The following is a 19487-nucleotide window of genomic DNA, read 5'->3' as shown; positions in this document are numbered from 1 at the left end:
AGTATGATAGTAACTATTTAAATTCTCTTGAGTATGTTTGAATGTTCTTAAATGTTCTTATGTGTTCTTCACATATTTTTGGGTGTTCATCATATGTTCATGCATAAAACTAGTTTTAATCTTAAATCCATATCAAAATTATGAAAAACATGTTTGTTTAATAATTCTTTCAAATTCTTGAATCTAGGATATCACAATCCACACATATTCACTAGAATTTATTTTTCAATCGAAATGAAATGCTTAATAAATTGAATTATGGTTTATCACATGCACACACTTTAAATTCAACATGCAAATTGATTGATAACATATTGGATGATGTGATATGAATGTTGGCCACCATAGTCCAGAAAACCGGTTTTACCGGGCAAGGTGGGTGCCTAACACCTTCCTATCTTGTAACATAGCCTCCAAGCTTAGATCAAAGGTTAGTGGATCAAATGCTTATCCATGTACTTTCGATTTTTAGATTGTAACTAGGAAATAAAGCAATGTACTTTATTTTAGATTGTATCTAAAACCAAAGTCATGTAATTTCCTATGATCAATGTAAATTCAATTTCAAATAAATAAAATGCGGAGTTTTTCAATCTTGGTTTTCTTATTTATTCCAATAATTAAATAAGTGCCGACTCCATTGTAAAACCCTTAATCTAAAGGGGGAAATATAACTAGTCGAATCTCTATTTTGAGAGGCAATAACACGACTCCACCCATTCATATGAGTTTGGCCCAACATCCTAAAAAAGGGGACCAGGGGCGCGGTCTCTCACAGGGACCAAAGTGGAATAACATAAAAATGTAGGGACGAAAATGTAGTTTTTGCCAATCTTATTCTTTCCAAGTAATTATTAATTTGAGAAAGTAAATATATATAATTTTTTCTAAAACAATCTCGTGCATCGCACAAGTTAGCAACTAGTTAAGTTTAATTGCATGCAAAATGTGAAGGTACCAACAAATCACCAAAGATACTAAGTGTAACGGAAAATAAATTAGACACGGTGATTTGTTGACAAATGGGGAAAATCTCGCAAGGCAAAAACCCTACTGGGTGATTTTAAGGTCATCACTCCTAAGAATCCACTAATCAACAATCAAGCGGTTACAAGTATAAAGAATCTTACCAACTACCCTGGCCTATCCCAAAATACCAACCTACAGTTGAACCTTTGCTCCAATACCCAACTGGATTTGATCTTGTAGTAGCCTTCTTTCCTTTGATGCACAAACCTCCAATTTGTGACTAACCCTTCGCATGGATCCCAGTATGTGACTAACTCCAGCAATTTGAATAGGTGTTGTTGGTTGCAAAGTTCTTCACTTCATCAACAATGAAGATTAGGAAGCACTTGGTTACAAAATCCTATGGCGTACAAACATAGTAGCTTCACACAGAGAAAATAAGTCTCTTAGTCTTTGTATCCGTGTATGACAGCTTTTAAATAAGTCGTATATATGTTTAGGGTTGCGAGAAAAGAAGCCCTAAACAAATACTTAAGTCTGGGCTGAATTTCAGATTTGGAAAACTAAAAATTGTAAATCTTGATAGATCGAGCAGCTATTAAGCTATCTATTGAGTTTCATATTAAGTCTCGATAGCAGGCATCTGTCGAGCTATCTGTCGAGACTTGATGAACAGCTTTTCTTGGATCAATTTTCATGTCTTTAATATTTGACTTGAACAACATGTTTCTTGAAATACTAAATTCATCTTAGATCTACCTAATTACAAGTAAAGTGTATTTTATCAAAGGATTAGCCAATTACAATAAAATATGAACCTAACAGCTTAGATTACTATTGCTAATTATATGGACTTCGATTTTTTTTTTTGAAATGTATTTTTTCTAGATAATTAGCTAAAAGTCTTGTAACTCAATTAGTACACATCCCCGATGTTTCCATCATAAAGACATCCAAAGTTTTTATTTATTTATTTATAAATCTTAATCTTGATGATTATGCTACTTGTAGAGTCTCGATTTGTGGCCCAAATCCAAAATATATGGGGTTTTGGCCCAATGAGCCCAATATAATAAATTTGTAGAGAGTGGATCAAAGAACTAGGCCCTAACGAATTGAACAACGGCTAATATGGAATTAAATGACTATCAGGCACGAACAAGATGTATCGATATTAATAGACTTTCAGTCCGAGAAGACTATAATTATGTATATTGATCACAGTTAAATATAGAGACAATTTTGATTACTATAGTGTTCTCCTTTTTCCTTTTTTCCTCCTCTTTTCTATGAAGAGTCTTTCACCTTATATATCCTTCTTTGGATCATCTTCACCCTCCACTTGTTGATCATCCGAACCCTTACTTGAGTACCTGTCCCATCAGACACCCTCTCTGGTCTTCTGTGAGTTGTGGTAGCCAAAGTAGTATTATTCAGAGGTCTTCTCCACATAAATGCGATCATAAAAGTAGCTGCAGTGCATTTAATGTGGTGGTGACAACTTTCCCTTAGATATTTTTAGGTTTCCTTCCTTCTCATATATTCCTGAAGCGTGTCTCTATCATCGGAGCTTCTTGGAGGATTACACTAATAGATGGAGTACATTTTGTGAACTGTATTCATCATATCCGAGGAGGAATCCTCCTCGGACAATCTCTCACTTGTTTCCCATCTTTGAGACTTTAATTAGGAACGTTTAACAACTACTTGCTTCTCCTTGGACCTATCAATGTCCTCAGACAAGGCCCAAGGCCCAGTATATTATTTTGAGCCCTGGTCCCTACACTACCTATTCTCCCTCGCCTATGCTCACCAAGATCCTTTGTAGCCCCCGCTAATGCCTTTTGTTTTTTGGGTTAAACCCCACCACTGTCTCACCAAACCAATATCCAATCCAATTGGACTGTCCTTTTTACCCCCGGAAATTAGTTATATTCTTTGAGAATTTAAGCTGTGTATTTCAGGGTGTTGATTTTCAGCGACAAATCCATCACAATTTGAAAAATTTATAAATGGAGAAACAAAATAAAAAATCACTGGCAAGATTTCAATCATAAATCCAAGAATTACATGCATTTTATCAAATAAACTACATGAGCTAGCAATCCCAAGGAGGTGCTAACTTGCAAGATCCCAAAACGAATTTTATACAAAACCACCAAGTGCTTAATGAGGCAGTCAACTGGCCCGACATATGAGAATAAAACTCATCTAATTGCCAATCATCATGCATATGATAATACTTGCATATTTTTCACCAACTAGCATTATATACTACGAAAGGGAGATCTCTCTAATTTTCTTCGTTCTTTTAACAAGCAAAAATTCATGACAGAAGCAAAACCCAATAGAGCATAAGACAAATCGGAATCAAATCAATATACAGAGAACTTAATTAGATAGGATACTTACAGATAGTTACTACAGCACAAAGCAACCTATGGCATCCCTTTCGAATTGCAAGTGATTAGATCGAATTGCAACCGTTTTTAAAAAAGAAACAACGGCTTAAATGTTTTTATAAAATTTTCCTTTATTGCTTTATCAATGCTTTGGATAAATACAAAAACTTAATTTTTTTGCCACAAAATTAAAAGAATTATAAAAAAAATTTAACTGGAAAATGGATACAACATAATTATGCGCCTTAAAAAAAAAAAAAAAAATTCAAAGCACAACAAAAATAGGGAAAAAAGTTTGTCTATATACTTTTTTTTTTTTTTTTTTTTGAGAAAGAGTTTGTCTATACACTTAGTTGTAGCCAATGGTTACAACTTCATTTAATATTTTTTTATTGGATGTGTATATTGATAAATCTACCGTTGGATTGCATGTTCTTCTTATATTCTCTATATTTGCAAAATTTCCTAAAAAAAAAAAAAAAAAAAGTTATGTTATCAATCAGATATTTAAAATTCAATTTTTTGTAATTTAAAATTCAAATTTTTGTAGTCTAAAATTATGCTAAAAAAATAAGTTGACTGATCGAACGATAAATAATGTTTGAGTGGTATGAAATTTGACATACGTATTAAGAATATAAATAATGTCTAATATTATAATTAGATTTTCAAAATATATAATCATGTTAATTTTTTTTAGCTAGTGGAAGTTGTAGTTATCAGCCAAACTTTTAACCAACAAAATTAAAAACTATGTATATAGATAAACAAATTATATACTTAATACATTAACTCTTTTGTATTTAATTTTCTACTTTTTTAGATTATGGAGTTTTGACTTATGAGGGATTTTATTTAGGATTGGGAAAGACATTTAGACTTTAGAGATAAAATTATTCAAGCATTCTCTAGCAAGTGTCTCATTGACCACACTTCCAACTCCATCAACAACATATATTTTCTACCCTACAAGTTCCAAGAATACTGAAAATAACAATGGCAAACAAACAATACTAAGTACCAACCCGATCAACCCCCAAATTTGTTTTGACTGGTACAAGCCTTCATTGTTGGAGGTGTGAAGGACTAGAGCTTCATTCTTTGTGTCATCAGTGAAAGCCAATTTAGTGACTGAAGCTGTATTCTTGGTAAAGGCGTTTTCAAGTTCCAGATAGAGTTTTGTTTTCTGGTGTAACTTTACTGAACCTTCAAAGAAGAAATGAGATACATTATCTTGATGGTGGCCAAATGCTGCAGAACAGACCGTATTTGCCTTGAAAGCTTGTAATATAAAGTTTGCTCGAGTGCAAAAATGTTCATGGACAAAACCCTCAAAGCTCCTTGGAGGTTTTCTCAACAAGGCCAACATTGTTCTACAAGATAAAAGGAACATCATGCTGTTATATCTCTTTGATAACTTTTTATTTTGAGAATGACGACGACCTGGCTCATTGTAGTAGGGTTTTTCATTAAGAACAAGCCCTTGGAGTGACACTAGTACCTGGAGAATTGTGGATTTACAAGGGTTCCATCTAGCTTCCTTCTCACCATTCCATGTGTTGAGGAGGCTCAAACAGACTTTCCCATCGCCATACAAATTTGGATTTAGGTGGTAGCCATGTGAATGATAATATGCTTTTGGAGGGCTATTGGGATAGTCAGGAGGGAATGCAAAGTCGAAGAAGAAAAGACCATCATCATAGGGTGTGCCAGCTGCCCCAACAATAACTGCTCGTAGCAAATCCATTCTTTCTTCATAGGCACGAACATAGATAGTTTCTGGCAGACTGTTCTTCAGGATTTTCCATTCTTGCATGATCTTCTTGAGTACACCACTATTAGCGTTTGTGAAGCAATCTTTCTTCTTGCCAAAAAAGCCCAAATTCAAAGAGGCAAAGTAATGATCCGAATAGTCTGAGACAATGTCAAATTGTTTGAACTCTTTCATTCTCTTTGCTGATGCTACATTGGTGGCGTTGGTGGTGGCTGCTGCCTTTTTTATTTCGCCTGACATATCGATTGAAACTGTCCGTGGAAAAGATGGTTATTTGGTTTTCAATTTTTGTGAGTGACCCTTGTGATTTTAAGATACAGAAAAAGAACAAAAAAAAGAAAAAAGAAAAAGAAATACAATCAAAGCATAAAGTTAAAAATTGTTAAATTAAAGTGTGTTCAGTACAAATTATATAATTGTATTACGGGCATGACAAATTCCATTCTCCATAGCAACATTTTATCTATATAATAATAACCGAACGAAGATCAATTTTTGGTTTGATTTTAAGTTTGGTTGTTGTTGTTATTGTTGTTGTTGTTGTTGTTGGTTTTTTTTTTTTTTTTTTTTTTTTTTTGTTGAGATATAACATTATTAGTTAGAGCATCAGCATTGGTGGCACCAAAAATTTATTAGTGATTTTATTTTAGCATTCAACATAATAAAATAATATAAACAACATAATAAAATAATATATGTATTACAATAATAAACAATATATTTTTTTATCATCTTAACTACAGTGCACAACCATCTTTGGCTGTGCACTTTAGCTCAACAATCAAATTTTTTAGTTTTTCCTCCATCATTGCAGCATGCTTTATAGTATTAATGGTGCTAAAAATAGTAATATGAATTTTTAGTACCATCAATGCTAATGCTCTTAGCCTATTGAGATTTTTTTTTTTATCCCCAATGGCATTGCTTATATTGGTTTTCAAATATCATGTTTTAAGTGTTGTTTGTGTAGAGATAAGGTATTTGAATGCATAGTTTAACTCTAACCTTGACTCTCATAAATTAAAAAAAAAAAAAAAAAAAAAAAAACACTCTAACCTTGACCTATTTATTAATTATGCGAAATCCCCTTAACCTGAACATAACTTATTTATTAAGTAAATTGATATGTTACAACCCATTTTAACCTGTTTATATACAGTACAAGAAAAATAAAGCAAAAAATGATTTTTTTTTCTTCTTTTTTTGAGTAAAAGGGTTAGGAACATTTTCAATATAACCATTAAAATTCTTTCAACCACTGAATTATGTTTAGAATTTAAATTTCTGTTACATAAAAGTGAAATTTATTTATATGATTGTGGGATAAATAAAATGAATTTCCCAGGTTTACCATAAATAAAAAAAATAAAAAAAGAGAGAGAGAGAAAGAAAACACATACACAAAAACTGTATATATACTACAAGGCCAAGTTAAGGTTGAAGTCCATTAAGAGTGCGTTTGGATTGGGCGTTTTCTGTCCAATCCTGCGTTTGCGTTTTGTTGTTGTTGTTGTTGTTGTTGTTTTTTTTTTTTTTTTTTTTTTTTTTTTTTTTTTTTCACGCGTTTTGGGGCGTTTTGGTTGTTGCGGCTACTGTTCATGCACTGTTCAATGAACAGTAGCCGCAAACTTTGACTTTTCAAATTTTTTTGGACCAATCACAGCACATCGTGTACTGTTCACGGACCCACAAATTTCACTTTTCAGCAACTTTTTCATTAAAAATGGGTCCCACGATACTATTCACACATTTAAAAATTATTTCGCTACAGTGTTTTTCAGTTTTCAGTTTCAGTTTTCAGTTTTCAGCTGTATCCAAACGGACCCTAAATATTGAGATTTATATGGATCACAATAACATTTTCAGCAAACATAGTTTTAATCATCAGAACAGGTTATTCTATATGAAGAAGCATCCAATATGTTCACAAGAGTTTAATGAAACTTTTAGGAATTACATACCTGATGACATTATGCTTTCCCCATAAACACTCTCCTGCGCTTTCTTTTGTAAATCTAAACCCGCTCTCCGGAGGCTTCGTCCTACCTTATCATATATATATTGTTATTTGTTAGGGATCAGATAAGATTTGTTTTGTTTTTAATTTGTTGTTAAATTTCCTAATAATTTGCGTTATATTCTGTTTAAACTACCTCCTTAGAGTCCTTCGGAGCAAGGACATCACCATATTACAACAATGACATCATCCCATATTGTTATTGTCAATTTCTTTTAGTTACTTTTAATTTTTTTTTTTTAATAAAAAATTTGATAATAACCACAATGAGAGAAAAATGATTCGGTTCTCTTAATTTTAATAAAGAAGAGCTAGATTTGGCTCCCCTCCCAATATCACTTATTTTTATTTTGGATGGAGGATACGATATATTAAAAATCTAATGGTAAAAAACAAGTCACATCACTATATAATTCATTTCTCTCTTAGCCACACCACACTTTTCAGTAACCTCCCTTGGCAAACCCATATAAACCAATGTCCTTGGCAGCAGAACCATAAAAAAATAATGCAATAGGCTTCAAGCTTCTTGAACGTTTGATCCCTTTCTTGCATTAAATAAAAGTGTACAACAAGACAACAAGAAAAAAAATTGTATTATTCAAACATGAGAAAAAATTTATAAAAATAAATAAGTGATACTATATGATTTTACTTTTTAATAGAAGGGCCAGTTTTTTTTTTTTTTTTGGATGTGAGTGCAAAAAGGTGATGACTTACAAATAAAGATGAAAGATTTTGAAGAACAACATTTTGAAGAAGAAAGATGATGACTTACAAATAAAGTAAAAAATTCCCTTTTATTAGAATCCTTAGAATTAGTCATAAATCTTTGAGTCTTTGAATCCTCTTTCGTTGTGGTTTCTCATTATAGTAGCCTTCTCCACTAGGTCCAGCCCCATCATCCTTATCGTGACTTCGCTTATTTCTGGTATATTATGCTCCTGAATCCTCAAGATCATGATGGAGAAGACCAGGAGGTCTAGTACCTCATAGAGCATACTGTTTTTGCTGTTGCACAGTGTCCTAGTCTGATAACTTCCAGCTTTTTTCAATGGCTAATTGATGGCAACACTTCTCAGATTCCGATGGTGTCTCCGACATCATTTCCGATGACTCCTTGCTATTTGCTTCCGATTGGTATATAGGCAGTGGGTTTGCAAGGGGTATTTGCCAAAGCGTGTGCATAAGTGTAAAATAAATTATATTGTGACATGACCTGCTTTTACCATTAGAATTTTTCTTATGTGCCATGTGTTCTCCGTCTAAATAAAAATGAGAGATAATGAGATGATTTTCATAGACTCTCAATTGACACATTTGGCCTCCTAAGATTTGGCTTAAAATAAAATAGTTAAGATTCCAAAGTATCACAAAGATTTCATTTTAATTTGTAGGAAAATGAAAAGGTTTGTGGTACTAAATTGTGATTGGATCAAACCAAAAGGGATAATTTGTTTGTCTAAAAAATACAATTCTGTTATAATCTAATGTGAGATTGCACTACTTTGTTAATTATGTCACTTACACATGAATGTTCTAACAATTTTATTGAAAAGACTCATTAATGGTGGAATGAATATCACATGAACGTTCTAACAATTTTATTAAAAAGACTCATTAAAGGTGGAACGAATATCAATTTTTTGGAGCTCCAGCCTTTTTTCATTTGTTGGCAACAATTGAGATGACACTTTGCTGTTGGAACAAATAATGAGGAAAAATTAAAAAAAAAAAAAATTGAATAAAAAAAGAATATTTAAATAGAATGGTAGAAGATTAGAGGATGGAACTAGGTGTCTTGTAAAACTGGTTATCTAAAATAGGAAAAAAAAAGAAGCTTTTAAATGTCTGAAATAGAAATTTTTTTAAAAAATTTTAAACCGGATGTAAATACTCTAGTACGCAATGTCAAAATGAAAGAAAGGTAGCAACCATAAAAAATAATTTAAAAAAAATGTTATAGTCCTGAATTTTTCATCAGCCAGTATCTCATAAACCACTTACCAGTTCCCTCGAGAAGATTTGCAACCTTGTTCACAGAATTAACAAAACATCACTAACAAATAAAAATAAAAAACGAATCCCAACCCAAAAATCCACCAATTTTTTTTGGAATATGAATTGGACTGGGGCAAACCTACATTGTTGGTCGTGTGAAGGCCTAGAGCTGCATTCTTCATGTCAGTAGTGAGAGCTGATGTAGTGACTGAAGCTGTATTATTAGTCAAGGCGATTTCAAGGTTCGGATAGAGTTCTTCCATTATTAGTGCCTTAAATTCTGCTGAATCTTCAATGGTCGTGTGAAGGCCTAGAGCTGCATTCTTCATGTCAGTAGTGAGAGCCGATTTAATGACTGAAGCTGTATTTTTGGTCAAGGCGATTTCAAGGTTCGGATATAGTTCTTCCATTAGTGCCTTAAATTCTGCTGAATCTTCAATCGTAGAGGAGGAATGAGATCCATTATCTTGATAGTAGCCAACTATTGCACAACCCTTTATATATGCCCTGCAAGCTTGTACTATAAACTTTGCACGAGTGCAAAAATGTTTATGGACAAAACCCTCAAAACTCATTGGGGGTTTTCTCAATAAGATCAACATTGTCCTACAAGATAAAAGGAAAATATAGTTGTTATAACTCTTTGATAACATTTCATTAGGAGAGTTACTAAGACCCGGCTCATTGTAGTAGGGTTTCTCATTAAGAATAAGTCCTTGGAGTGATACTAGAACCTGGAGAATTGTGGAACTACAAGGGTTCCACTCAGCTTCCTTTTCACTAATCCATGTGTTGAGGAGGCTCAAACAGACTTTTCCACTGCTATACAGATTTGGATTCATTCTCATGCCATGTGCATGATAATGTGCATTTGGAGGGCTATTGGGGTAGCTAGGAGGAAATGCAAAGTCGAAGAAGAAAAGGCCATCATGATAGGGTGTTCCAGCAGCCCCAACAATAACTGCTCGTAGCAAATCCATTCTTTCGTCATAGACTCGAACATAGATAGTTTCTGGCAGATTGTTCTCTAGGATTTTCCATTCCTGCATGATCTTCTTGAGGACACTACTATTAGCATTTGTGAAGCAATATTTCTTCTTGCCAAACAAGCTCAAATTTGAAGAGGCAAAGTAATGATCCGAATAGTCTGAGACAATGTCAAATTGTTTGAACTCTTTCATTCTCTCTGCTGATGCTACATTGGTGGTGGCAGCTGCCTCTTTGATTTCGCCGTATGTGTTGATTGAGACTCTGGAAAAGATGGTTATTTGGTTTTCAATTTTTTCGAGTGACCCTTGTGATTTTAAGTCGCAGAAATAGAAAGAAAGGTACATTCAAAGCATAATGTTATGAAGTGTTACATTAAAGTGTGGTCAATACAAATTATATAATTGTATTACGGGCATTATAAATTTCTTTCTCCATAGCAACAAAGTATATGTAAATTGAGACTGTAGAAAAGATTATTATTTGGCTTTCATGAATGACCCTTGCGATTGTAAGATACAGAAACATAATAACAAGTACAATCAAACTATCAAAGCATAAAAGTTATAAATTGTTACATCAAAGTGTGGTCAATACAAGTTACACAATTGTATTAAGGGCACAATAAAATCGATCCATTCTCTATAGCAAAAAATAATTTATGAATCTTTTTCATTGGATGGAGAGATTTGTAATTTTCACCAATAATCTAAAAATCAAACCAGTAATTTTTTTATTTAAAGAACGAATATATATATTTTTAATTTTACCTGAAGCTTGGGTTTCTTTATTTTGTTTGAAATAAAACTTTATCAATTAGCCTACTAGGAATTTTCTCAGCTCCAGTGGCATCGCTTATGTTGGTTTACAAATGTGTGCAAGCAATGTAGAAAGTAGAAATACCACAAACACACGCAGCATGCACACACTAGTGTACATTGAACCTTTTTGAGTTGAGACTTACATAGATCACACTTTCAAAGCAAAAAGACACACAAACACACAGACACTATATATATATATATATATATATAGTGCAAGGCACAGTTAAGGTTGAATTTTTTTTTTTTTTTTGGATAGTTAGGACCACAATTTCAGAGAAGAAGAATATTATAGTGTCTTTCTACCATTTTCAGATCACTCGATTTTAATCATCAAATAAGTTATAATATATGAAGATGTGTTCACAGAGTTTGATGAAGCCAAGGAATCACATACCTGAAGGCGTTATGATTTCCCCAAAATCAAGCTCTCCAAAAGGCATTTTGTTAGGCTAAGTCTAAACCCGTTCTTCACAGAATCACAGGTTTCGTCCTTCCTCATCATTTAGTTATGAATTATAATCAGATAACATTTGTTCTGTTTTTGGTAAGCAATGGACTAATAATTAGCATTTTATTCTATTTAAACTACCTCCAAAGAGTCCTTTGGAGTAAGGACATCACCAGGACCAAACTCCATAATTTTTTATTTATTTATTTTTTATTTTTTTTTTGGGGGGTTAGCTACTCCTATTTTTCTTTCTTTCTTTTATTTTATTTTATTTTATTATAGTATATATTAATAATTCTATAATTACAACAATGACATTGTCCCATATTGTTAATTTCTTTTAGTTACTCTTATTTATTTATTTATTTATTTTTGTTGATAATTCAATAATAACCAAGAAGTATTTAAATTGTTATTTAGTAATTTTTCGATATTGCTCCGGTAGCCCTTGTTCTTGTCATTGCAATATAGGCTTCAATCTTCTTGGACGTTTGACTTGATCTCCCCCTTATATTAACTAAAAGTGCACAATAAGACAATAGGAAAAAAATTGTATTATGAAAAAAATTTTAAATTGAAAAAGTGATATGGTATAATTTTAAGTTTTGAAAGAAGGGTGGTTATTTTTTTTGGGGGGAGGAGGGGCGATTTGGATGTGAGTACCTAAAGGTGATGCTAAGGTTCAGTTAGCACAACATTTTGAAGAAGAAAGATGATGACTTACAAATAAAGTAAAAAATTTCTCTTTCATTTGAGTCCTTAGAATTAGCCATAAATCCTTCAGTTTTTGAATCCTCTTTGGCTTCGGCTCCTCATTATAGTAGGCTTCTCCAATAGGTTCATCCCTATCATCCTTATCATGGTTTTGCTTATTTCTAGTACCTCTTGCACCTAATATATGGAGCATATACTGTTTTTGTTGGTGCATTGTAAGAAAATCCAATAACTTCCAGGTTTTACTGGTAGCAACTTTGTCAGCGCTGGCAACACTTCTCAGATTCTGGTGGCATCTTTGGCATCATTTTCGACAGCTCCTTTGACGCAGGACAACCATAATAAAATTAAAACAACAATAGAATAAATGGATATGACCTAGGAGTCAGCATCTAGGCCTTACTTGTAGTCAGTACCAAGTAGGGAAACCACTAGGAGTTAGCACCTAGGGTGGACCTGGGGTCAGCACCAGACCAAAAAGAGACCAAGCGGCCATTTTTTTCATTCATCAAAGTATTAACTTTCTCCTCAAGGATTACAATAGGTTGCTTATAAAGGATTGCTAAACCCTAGTTCTAATTGGCTAGGAAACCTAATTGCCTTATTACAAAAATAATTTTACTTCCAAATTAAAATACTAATAGCCTAATAAACTACAAGGACCTAAAACATAAAAATACAATTGACTTGCAAACATAAATAATATTAAATAATAATTTTCTTGCATCTCCTGCAATATTCTCCTCTAGTTGGAGAAAACTTGACCTCGAGTTCTAAAGCATTGAAGGATTAGGATGCTGATAAGTAACACTTGCTTCCAGTCTGGAATCACCTTAGGGAGCATAGAGAAAAGAAAAATCTTGAATTTCACTATGTCAAACTCTTCTAGAATAACAAAATCAACGTGTGGAATCAACACAATCCTATCTTAAACCATTGGAAGCACTATGTTATCCGCTTTCTCCACTTTAGCAAACTGGTTGTCTTCATGCGCCATGGAAGGTTGATCAAAAGCAGATTCATTAGCTTCCAATATCACATCATGTGCATCCTCTAACATGATATTCTCTTTAGAATCCATCTCTACACCTTGCTGCTCTTCAATAGCTTTGTTTCCTTGCACGCATGTTAAAGCAACACCGGTTGTGGCATGTACGTCTTTGTCAACATTAAGGTTTGGTGTTACTTGAGGTTTCTCCACTACCAAGATATCATCATCAATGTTGTCTTCTATGGGGGCAGCAATAATTTCATTGTGATCAATTATCCTTGGTTTTCCAATTGAATCGGTTTGACTCTTCATTTGCTTCATCTGAGCAATCATGTCTTGACATCTTTCATGAGCTTTTCAAATAATTCCTTTAATTCCTTGGTAGCTTGTTCAAAAGTGCACCGAGGACATGAAATGGGATGAGGATTTATCGTATTTGCTTCAACTTGAAAAGTACCATAGTGAGATTGTGGTAGATACTTAGCTCGAAAGTATGGTAACAAATACTCATCACAATACTTTTCTTTCATATCTTCCCACACACTAATGGCAGGTTCATACTTTATATAGCAGAAATACTCAAGATCCTCCCAAAATAGTTGTGCTTCACCTCTTAACTTCAACTTTGCATACCTAACCTTTATGCTGTCTGCAAAAGTTGCTTACTCAAATAATTGCTCCATCCTATTCATCTAGTTGACAAGATCCCTTGGATTATTTTTACAACCATCAAAATAAGGTGCTTCTAATATTACCATGATTCTCTAAAATAGTACTTCAACAAATAATTGCTGTGATTTTCTCTGGACAAATTGTTGGAATGGGCTTCTAAGATTGTTCTCCCAAATAGTTGCTGGGATTGGGTTTGTTGACAGGTTTGGATTTCATGCTCTTCTTTTTCTTTTCTTTTCTTTTTTTTTTTTTTTTTTTTTTTTTTTTTTTTTTTTTTTTTTTTTTTTTGTGGATAGTGGGTGAGCACTCACTTAAAGGCTTGGGTTTAAAAATTGACTTGGGTTGGTTTGTTGGTTTGTGTAGTTTAATTGGACTGAGTCAGGATTAAAATCCAAAAGGCTTCCTAATTGGGTGGGTCAAAAACAAAAGGGGGAACTTGATTAACAAATGGGTCGGATGAGGGTTTTTAAAGACTAAAGGGTACTTGAGTTAAAAAGAAAAAGGACCGGGTTAGGCATTACCTTTGAGATCATATCGATAGGAGGCACTTGTGTTGCAGTTGGATGGTGGTGCGGTGGCCCAAGTGAGAGTTGGTTTTGTAGTGGGTCCATGGTTGGCGATGGAGGTCACAGGCTGCTATTAGTGGTTGTTGGTGGAACAGTGAAGGTGGCGCGATGTACGATCGACACTTGGGTTTTGTGGGTTGTGGAGCTCAAAACTTGATGGATGCTGCTGTGTGGATTTTGACAATAGCAAGATGGTGGAGGTAGAGGGTGATGCCGGCAGGATTTGGTGAGGTTCTCTGTAGTGGTAGGCAAAGATTCTATTCTTCTGATGGGTGGAAAATGCAACGGCTGAAACTCTTTTTTTTTTTTTTTTTCCAAATATTTTCTGGTTCAGATTGATTGCGGTGATGCTTCAAACAAGTCGGTGTTTGCTTTGATACCAAAACTAATGCAAGACAACCGGAACAAAATTGAAACAACAATAAAATAAATGGATATGACCTAAGAGTCAGCACCTAGACCTTACTTGGAGTCAACACCAAATTAGGAAACCACTAGAAGTCAACACCTATGGTGGACCTGGAGTCAGCACCAGACCAAAAGAGACCAAGTGGCCATTTTTTTTTCAATATTCATCAAAATATTAACTATCTCCTCAAGGAGTACAATAGGTTGCTTATAAAGGATTGCTAAACCCTAGTTCTAATTGGCTAGGAAACCTAATTGCCTTATTACAAAAATAATATTGCTTCCAAATTAAAATACTAATAGCCTAATAAACTACTAGGACCTAAAACATAAAAATACAATTGACTTGTAAACATGGTGATTTGGTGTATGGGCGGTGGGTTTGCCCTTGTCGAAGGGTGTGCATAAGTGAGAAATATATTATATTGTTAGATGGCATGTTTTTTACGATTATATATATATATATATATATATATATATATATATATTTAAATGAGAAATGCTATGCAAACAACATTTTCATAACAAATCTTAAGTGATAGGTTGGTATAGGTGGGCAACAAAGTAATTTAAGTTGTAGATTCAAATTAGAATTAATAACAACTTACCACTTATATATAATTTGTTATGAAAATATTGTAAACGTAGCACTTTTTTAAAAAAAATTTATTTATTGCCATGTATTCTCAATTTGAATAAAAATGGGAGATAATGAGATGATTTTCAATGGGAGAGGAGCCAGACTAGCTGTCTATATAATTGAGTTACAAGACTTTTGGCTAATTGAGTTATTAGACTTTTGGTCACTCTTATTATTCTTAGTGAGACATACTACAAATTTTACTATAGAAGTTTACAAATTGATGAGTAATTAATTACTAAAACATAAAAATTATATTTTACCTCCAAGTGATTTAACAACAAATTTTGTTATAGAAGTTTACAAATTGATGTGTAATTAATTAAAAATGAAATAAAAGTTACATTAATATTTTACCTCCAAGTGATTTAACAATATCACAATTTAATGCACAAATGTTCAATTGCTAAGCCTGGCCTCCTAAGCTTTGGACTAAATGAAATAGTTAGGGTTCCAAAGTATTCCAAATGATTTCATTTGAATAAGTGGGAAAATAAAAAGGTTTCTGTGACTAAATTGTGATTTGGTCAAACCAAAAGGGATAATTTGTTTTAAAATGTAAAATTTGTTATTATCCAATGTTGGATTTAACTACTTAATAAATTCAACACTCACACATGAATATTCTTACAATTTTATTAAGTAAATTTAGTGGAGTGAATATCAAATTTTTAGGGATCCTACTTGGTTGTTTTTTTTTTTTTGGTGGCAACAATGCAAATGACACCGTGCTTATGGAAACAAATAACAAAAAAGTAATAATAAAGAAAGAGAAATTACATATGATAAACAAATAACAAAAAAGTAATAATACCCTCTTCACTAGGTGATTCCCATCCGTTTTATTCATATGTGTAATCTTGCTTTTGTTTCTAGAATTTAAAAAAGTTTCATTATTTATTTTAAATTATTTGAATAATACTATAATTTTTGTTTTAAAAATAAAAGTTAGAAACCTTTAACCAAGTTGTTAGTCAATTGTGGGATGCGAGCTTGACTATTCAAGCCCTTCTTGCTAGTGATCTCACTAATGAAATTGGACCTATATTGGCAAGAGGGCACAACTTCATAAAAATATCTCAGGTAGGATTTTCAGTTCTTAAAAAATGTCGTTACCCAGTATTGATTCAAATATCTCAAAATACACTGTTCCGTGTCATGCATTATCTTTCATCTTGAATTGTGGAATGTTGTTTAGTAGAGATGGCACACAGGTTGACCACTGATTCAATGTTCAAATTAAAAAGGCAGTTCTTGCTACTAGAAAGATCTAGGACCAAACCAAGGAAGCTTGTGTTAAATTAAGAAATTTCCACATTGAAATCTGGTATCTGGCAATTTTTAATCAATGGTCAATGAGCTTAGTTCAAATGGCATCCTCATCCCCTGGCTATTCACACACTTATAGTCTTATACATGTTATTTATGGTTAATTCCAAGACAAATACTAGTTTCCCCCTAACAATATCTTACTTACAACACTCAGGTTGGGACATAGATATTATATAATCAGAGCTAATACTATATTATGTAATTATTTGTTTATGTAATTAATCTTTTGGTAATGAGCTTGTTTTGTTTGCTGGTAATTGGTTGGGAATTGTCGAGTGTAGGCAATTTGTTTTGTTGGTTCCAATTGGTTGCATCTAAGTGTTGGCAGGAATTACAGGTCTTGTTTTAAGTAGGATTGTGTTTAGGAAGAAGAAAATAGGAAAAAGTAAGGACCTATAGCCGCGTTTTTTAGAAAACGCGGCTATAAACCCTGTTTGGGCTGCATTTCAAACACAGTTCTAAGTTGCACCTATAGCCGCGTTTTCACTGAAAACACAGCTATAGGTCTTGCATCTGGGGTGTGTAAAAATGCAGCTCTAGGGTGTTTAAAACGCAGCTACAGACCCCAGTTTGGGCTGCGTTTTTAAAAACGCAGCTCTAGGTCCCCGCAAGGGGCTATAGCCTCGCCGCATAGGCCGTGTTTGGAAACGCAGCTATAAAAACGCAACCATAGCCTATAGCTGCGTTTTTTATAAGCTATAGCTGCGTTTGCAAATGCAGCTAGAGCCCCTTTTTTTTGTAGTGAGAAATTACATATGATAGAAGAAAATAGAATGTAAGTGTATTATAAACCTGATTATTTAAACTAAATAAAGAAAAAAGTTTTTTAAATGTCCAAAATAAAGAAATTTTTAAATGTCTAAACCAGATGTAAATATTCTAGTAGTAACTAATATTCCCATGGGATTCAGATATTCAGGGTCAAATCCCCCTCTCTTATTATAACTATTCAATAATAATAATAATAATAATCAAAAGGAAACAATCCTCTAAATTATGTCATCATAATCCTCTAAAAAAAGTTCTAGACCTGAATATGTCATCATAATCCTCTAAATTATTCAACCACCCTCTAGCTAGTGTCCCAGAAACCACTTGCTAGCTCCGTCAAGAACATTTGCTATGAAACCTGGTTCATAGAATCTTAAAAGTCTAACTGCCAAACAAATCATAGTACTCAGCCCGATTCCCCACAAAAAATCCTTGTAAATGACTACAGCTGCAATCTTCATGTCATTAGCGATCAAAGCCCATGTAGTGATCACTGAAGTCAAGGCGGTTTTAAGGTCCGGATAGAGTCAGGGCCGGCTCTATGGTGGAGCAAAAAATGCGGCCGCCTAAGGCTCCAAGTAAAAAAAATGCCCCCAAATTTTAACCAATAGGATTATTTATAATTAATAAATAAAATAATTTTTTTTACTAGATAAAAAACAAATTAAAAAATAGAGAAAAATGCAATGTCGTCTACAATATTTTTCACAACACTTTTACAAGTAATACTAAGTAGCACGTTGTTACAGTCTATTATTGATGGCAAAAAAATAATTATAGTGATATTTTCAAATAAAAACAAAAAACAGTTTAAAATCTAGGATTTGTTGTAAAAAATATTGTGAATGTTGCACTTCTAAAAAAAAAAAAAGAATAATAATAAGAGTTTAATTAGCAAACTTTTACTAGTTTTCATCTAAATCTACCGCTAACATCATTGTTTTACTTACTACTATCAATCTACCACATCAACAAGTATAAAAAATTTTGTCAAATTTTTTCTGTTTTAAATATTCCAAAAAAAAAAAAAAAAATTCTATGTAGTTCATGTTAATTAGTAGTAATTTTGCATCTATATTAAGATGATCAATTTTCGCCTTAGGCCTCCAAATGCATCAAGCTGCCCCTGGATAGAGTTTTACCATTTGTGCCTTAAATTCTGCTGAATCTTCAATGGCAGAGGAGGAATGAGATCCATAATCTCGATAGTAGCCAACTATTGCACGACCCTCCATATATTCCTTGCAAGCTTGTAATATAAAGTTTGCACGAGTGCAAAAATGTTGATGGACAAAACCCTCAAAACTCTTTGGAGGTTTTTTCAACAAGACCAACATTGTCTTACAAGATAAAAGAAAAATCTTGTTGTTATAGCTCCTTGATAGCTTTTCATTAGGAAATATAGGACGACCCGGCTCATTGTAGAAGGGTTTCCTATTAAGAACAAGTCCTTGGAGTGACACCAGAACCTGGAGAATTGTGGAACTACGAGGGTTCCACCTAGCTTCCTTCTCACCAATCCATGTGTTGAGGAGGCTCAAACAGACTTTTCCATTGCTTAACAGATTTGGATTCAGCCTCATGCCATGTGCATGATAATGTGCATTTGGAGGGCTATTCGGGTAGTCAGGAGGAAACGAAAAATCGAAGAAGAAAAGGCCATCATGATAGGGTGTTCCAGCAGCCCCAACAATAACTGCTCGTAGCAAATCCATTCTTTGGTCATAGACTCGAACATAGATAGTTTCTGGCAGATTGTTCTCTAGGATTTTCCATTCTTGCATGATCCTCTTGAGGACGCTACAATTAGCATTTGTGAAGCAGTCTTTCTTCTTGCCAAACAAGCTCAAATTTGAAGAGGCAAAGTAATGATCCGAATAGTCTGAGACAATGTCAAATTGTTTGAACTCTTTCATTCTCTCTGCTGATGCTACATTGATAGCGTTGGTAGTGGCAGCTGCCTCTTTAATA

General features: G+C 33.4%; 2 protein-coding genes across 2 annotated transcripts; both read right to left on the bottom strand.

Moving 5' to 3' along the window:
• Positions 1-4275: 4275 nt before the first annotated feature.
• LOC115950985 (putative ubiquitin-conjugating enzyme E2 38) lies at positions 4276-7166 on the bottom strand. Its single transcript, XM_031068276.1, has 2 exons — positions 7107-7166; positions 4276-5396 (listed from the first exon to the last, which is right to left on the bottom strand). Exons 1-2 carry the CDS (start codon positions 7114-7116, stop codon positions 4333-4335), a joined length of 1074 nt encoding a protein of 357 aa, XP_030924136.1. The 5' UTR covers positions 7117-7166; the 3' UTR covers positions 4276-4332.
• Positions 7167-8941: 1775 nt separating this feature from the next.
• Positions 8942-19487, bottom strand: LOC115949839. The gene is made up of 6 exons (XM_031067110.1): positions 18641-19487; positions 13114-13448; positions 10271-10414; positions 9307-10228; positions 9170-9194; positions 8942-8979 (listed from the first exon to the last, which is right to left on the bottom strand). Exons 1-6 carry the CDS (start codon positions 19430-19432, stop codon positions 8942-8944), a joined length of 2256 nt encoding a protein of 751 aa, XP_030922970.1. The 5' UTR covers positions 19433-19487.

Source organism: Quercus lobata, chromosome 6 (genome assembly GCF_001633185.2).
Source record: "Quercus lobata isolate SW786 chromosome 6, ValleyOak3.0 Primary Assembly, whole genome shotgun sequence".
Classification (NCBI taxonomy): Eukaryota; Viridiplantae; Streptophyta; class Magnoliopsida; order Fagales; family Fagaceae; genus Quercus; species Quercus lobata.
Note: the sequence above shows the minus strand (reverse complement) of the source record. Positions and strands in the feature narration are given on the sequence as shown.